The sequence below is a fragment of the Culex quinquefasciatus genome, chromosome 3 (genome assembly GCF_015732765.1).
Source record: "Culex quinquefasciatus strain JHB chromosome 3, VPISU_Cqui_1.0_pri_paternal, whole genome shotgun sequence".
Taxonomy (NCBI): Eukaryota; Metazoa; Arthropoda; class Insecta; order Diptera; family Culicidae; genus Culex; species Culex quinquefasciatus.
Genome location: NC_051863.1, coordinates 114,572,530 through 114,577,076, shown reverse-complemented (window position 1 = coordinate 114,577,076; position 4,547 = coordinate 114,572,530). Strand labels below are relative to the sequence as shown.

Genomic DNA, 4,547 nt, shown 5'->3' with positions numbered 1-4,547 from the left:
TTTGTCAACATATCTGAGATTCGGCCTCCAAAAAGTTCATAAATGTCGTCCGGTGTCTCCAGAATCAACGATTCACCCTTCAAATGTACGCATTGTCCTTAGTATGCTATGACGGCTAGCTGAAAATTACGACGCCCCATGTCAGACGGTGAACACGTGGCAGAGTATTAACTCAAGTTTTGGCTCAAAAACATACTTTAAAGTAATAAAATTATACTGTTAGATGTTCCTGTAACAATTTGAACTATTCCAAATGACGTAACATGATGATTTTGTAATAATAATGCAATCGGTGCTTCCCCACGTGTTCACCGTCTGACATGGGGAGTCGTAATTTTCAGCTAGCCGTCATAGCATACTAAGGACAATGCGTACATTTGAAGGGTGAATCGTTGATTCTGGAGAAACCGGACGTCGATCCAATGCGCACCTTGGGGACAGAATGGACAACCCTAATTCTTTCTGGAATTTGTTCATTGGACCATCCCCTACACACCTGTTTTTATTCCGAGTGAATCCATGTTGTCCCCAGACCTGTAGGAACGATTGAACGAAAAGCATAAAAATCCCATAGTAATTTACATGTAAACTTTGAACCGCTGGGGACAGGCATGAGAATCCCTATGGGTATCCTCTACTAGGTGAACCTCGGTTTGCCTGATTCTGAAATTTTTTTGTTTGGATGAAACACCCTAGTATACATGAAGGTGGGTCTAGGAGGTTAAATTAAGAATTTCGTTTTTCGAGCGATTTTATAGCCTTTCCTCAGTATTTAAGGTGAGGAAGGCAAAAAATCACACTCCCCGCCATTTCACCCGATTCTAGCTTTCTTATACGCAAATAAAAGGTGTTAGCTGTTTTTTTTTAAATAGTAGGTAAGTACCGCAACCAGTTGCCACGTCATCACGAGCAACCCCACCAGCACCACCGCACGGTACACCGCCTACTTTTCAAAATCTAGCGCGAAGCCCACCTCCCTGGCTACGGGCCTGATTGGGATGCTGTGTCAATCAAAAAAATGCATGCAAAATATGGCTTTTAAAATCATTTTTCAACAGAATTTTTAAATTAAAATGAATTTTTGTGCTTCATATCCCAGACACTGATAAAAGCTGATTCGAAATCCGGACATTCGATGATCGTCTAACCCCCATCCCCCAAAAATGTCCACGTGGTTTATGGATGACCCCAACTGTTTTGCTAATCTAATTATGCTACTTTTAGTAGTACGATGATTTAACATAAAGTGGGATCATTAATCAATAACGCCGCAGATACAATTAGCCCAAACTCGCTTCATCATCAATAGGAAAATACACACCAAAACTCACCGCAGAGCAGATTTTGAACCAGAAAACAGTCATTTATTCTACACTAACATAAAAAATTTAGCTTCCAGCAAACTTCAAGCACCGCGCACCATTTCGTCATCCCTCCCCGCCGTCAGCAAGGTCCGCAGCAGTAGTTGCTCAGCATGGGACTACGCATCGGTCGGCGACAATCTATCAATTTGGACGGGAAGGATGATTAATAATTTGGTGCCGGAACTGACCGTCAAGGTCATCACTACTTACAGTTGAGATAGCGGTCCACGTTGTAGCAGTGGGCTCGGCACGGGGCCCTGTAACAGCACGGTTGGCGTCGCCACACGGACGGGCAGCACCGGTTCGGCGGGGTGCAGTACCAGTTGGTTTTGGGGATCTTGGGCCGGGGGGTTGGATTCCGGATGGCGGAACGAATGCGTCGGAGGGGGTCTGTTGAAATGGGGGTGTTAGCGAATGTTTGGGTTGGGTTAGAGGTAACACTTACAGGCCTGGAATGGAAAGGGGGAAAAGTCGTTAGGAAATTTGGTTTAGTGGGATGTTCTGAAACTGACCTTCTAGCTTGTCAATGTTGCTTGGGGTCAGCACGCTTTTGGGGGACAAATGGGACCGGGCGTAGGTGGACAACACGGGTTGTTGAAGAATGTCGTCCCAGAGGACATGCAGCAGTATTCCTTGGCTGGCGGAACGGGCACGATCTGGGGCTTGGGTTGGCACACCATCGTGGTGCAGTACTCCTTCGGTTCCACGATGACACGCTGCGAGCAGACGACCTTGGGATCAGGCACGACCCGACTGTAGTAGATGACCTTGGGTTCCGGAACGATCCGTCGCTTGAAGATCACGCACGGTTCGATGATGGTCTTCGGTTGGTAGATCAACTTGGGTTCCACGATGGCCTTGGTTTGCGGCAGGACGTGCTTGTCGATGACGGTACGGCTGCAGTTGATGACCTTCTTCTGGGCCACGAGCCGGGGCGGCTGCTGGACGGTCACGAAGCGGGGTCCACAGGTCGGCGCTGGGCCACCCGTTGGGCACTGAGGCATGCAGGCTAGCTGACCGGCCGAGTAGTTCTGTGGTCCGGAAGTATAATTGGCTGATGCAACAGTGACAAGCTAAATGGGCCAGAAATGACACCGGAAATACTTACACAAGGACCGCAAGGGCCACACGGACCGCAGGCCGGTCCACAAGGGCCACACGGACCACAGACCGGACCACAAGGGCCACAGGGGCTACAGCATGGATCACACATTTTGAATGGTCTTGTTTAAAACTTGCTGGATGTTCTTCTAAAAGGCTGGAACTTTTTTTGGGGTTCTTCAATTTTGCGACTGCTCTCTTCAAGGTCCAAACGAAAAATGAGATTTCTGGAATGAAACATTCTAGAGGTTGACTTCTGGTTGCCTAGCAAAATATTTTCAACTTAGTTGTGAATCACAGATTGCTGATGTTTAAATAGTTTTTTAATCTTGACAGAATCTTAACAAATATGAATTCAATTCCGAGATTTTTAAGAAAATATTCTTTTGGTCCACCCGTTTCAATTTATCAAGTAAGTTAAAACATTTCTTGCGAGATCAAAATCATACAACTGATTCAAATTCTTCAGAATCTCTACGCCACCAAGCCAGCCGCCCGGAACCGTCCCAAAACGGAAAACTTCAAATCCTACGAGTCCCTTGGCAAGATAAACCAGCCAATTTGGCGGGAACAACTCCCCACCGAAAGGGGCCTCGGTCCGATCGCGGACGAGTGTCCCAAAGAGAGCACCTACAAGAACCCGGAATACTTCTCCTATCACAACTACACCTTCTACAACCTGGCGATGGCCATGCAGTGTATGTACCAGCCCCAGCCGAATGCCCTGGAGGATCGAAACCTGGCCGAGCAGACCACCAAGAGTTGTTACGTCGTGGAGGTGAAGCCGTGGGACGATGGAACGAGAAAGAAGAACCCGCCACCGAGTTGCGTGGAAGAGGATTGTAAAGAGGACTCCAAGGAGGGGAAGGAGGATGGCGAAGCTCGGGACGAGAAGTCAGTTTGTCAAGAAGCTAAGATTGAAGAAAGACCGAATTGTGGTTCTGACAAGAATGAGACGAAAAATTGAAAATAAAAATTACTTTGGAAATTTATTTTGTCAGCAGCAAATTATATTTGATAAATTAAACTAATCTCGAAAAAGGCCAGATTTTCAAAAACAAAGTTTGTTTGACCTCCTTTCAGTTGTCTCGTGATTCGCACAAAATATGTGCCCAAATGGAACAAAAATGTAAAGAAAACGCTCAAACTACTCAGGCAATAGTAGTTTATGCAACAAGTTGCAAAAAGAGGATTTTATCAGCACGAGTCGTACAGTTATCCAACGAGGTTCACCGAGTTGGATAAATACGAAGAGTGCTGAAAAAATCAAGTTTTGCAACGAGTTCCATACAACATTTTTTGCAATTCCAAAATCACACACTGACCCGAGCAGACGGAAATAACTTGGGAAGGTCAGTTTTTGATATTGTGAGAAGATCGAAATATGTTATTGGGATGATCGGATTAGTTGTTAAAATAACAAAAATCAATAACAAAGATTTGTTCGAAGAATAACTTAAACTGTTATTATGTTGTTATTGCAATAACAAACCAATAACACAGAAGGAATCATGAAGGAATAACAAGATTTGTTATTTTGTGCGGAGAGGTGGAGCAGCATAATAACAAAAAATGTTATTGAACTGGTATGTCTCCATAACAAAAAAAGTTATTGTTTTGGTTTATTTGTAATTTGCAAATAAACCTGCAGTTGCCATAACTCCTCTGTACTAGTCAGGGCTGCAGAGTCGGGTACCTCCAAGCGACTTTGAATCCATACTTTGAAGACAACTCCGACTCTGGATGCAGGATATGACGTCAACGATGACTTTAGCTCTCCAAAAATACCCGACTTCACAGATTCCGACTCCAAGTAAAAGTTGCTGAAAATTAGATGAATCCGATGCAGTCTCCGAGGTCACACTCCAGCTCGAACTTCAACGTCAGCTCCGACTTCCTGGCTCTGTGAAAATAATAACAGTTTTTGTTATTCACACTTCAAAAATTCTCAATAAATAAATCAATTCCGTTAGGGAATATAACAAAATAAAAAAAAAGAACTCTCAAAAGTTAATTTATCGGATTAATTTTAGCTTGAAACCCTATTTCATGGTGAAATAATGACCCCGATGAAATTGGTCA

The 4,547-nt window shown here is 44.3% G+C and overlaps 2 protein-coding genes across 3 annotated transcripts; one reads left to right on the top strand and one right to left on the bottom strand.

Moving 5' to 3' along the window:
• Positions 1-1,342: 1,342 nt before the first annotated feature.
• On the bottom strand, positions 1,343-2,681 carry LOC6040999 (male-specific sperm protein Mst84Dd). Of its 2 annotated transcripts, XM_038263398.1 has the most exons (4): positions 2,473-2,681; positions 1,810-1,813; positions 1,575-1,754; positions 1,343-1,502 (listed from the first exon to the last, which is right to left on the bottom strand). In XM_038263398.1, exons 1-4 carry the CDS (start codon positions 2,575-2,577, stop codon positions 1,444-1,446), a joined length of 348 nt encoding a protein of 115 aa, XP_038119326.1. In that variant the 5' UTR covers positions 2,578-2,681; the 3' UTR covers positions 1,343-1,443. The 2 variants fall into 2 exon arrangements, with proteins under 2 accessions (XP_038119326.1, XP_038119325.1); XM_038263397.1 differs by lacking the exons at positions 1,343-1,502; positions 1,575-1,754 and adding an exon at positions 1,877-2,395 and having other exon boundaries at positions 1,804-1,813.
• Positions 2,682-2,928: 247 nt separating this feature from the next.
• LOC119769205 lies at positions 2,929-3,432 on the top strand (the record flags this gene model as incomplete). Its single annotated transcript, XM_038261123.1, has 1 exon — positions 2,929-3,432. A coding segment is annotated over one exon (504 nt), but the record flags the coding sequence as incomplete, so codon positions are not given.
• Positions 3,433-4,547: the final 1,115 nt, after the last annotated feature.

Coding starts and splice junctions, on each gene's coding strand:
- LOC6040999 (XM_038263397.1), bottom strand. CDS start 2,577: ATGTGTGATCCATGCTGTAGCCCCTGTGGCCCTTGTGGTCCGGTCTGT. Junction 2,396..2,472: donor GTGGCCCTTGCGGTCCTTGT/GTAAGTATTTCC, acceptor TCCGGACCACAG/AACTACTCGGCCGGTCAGCT.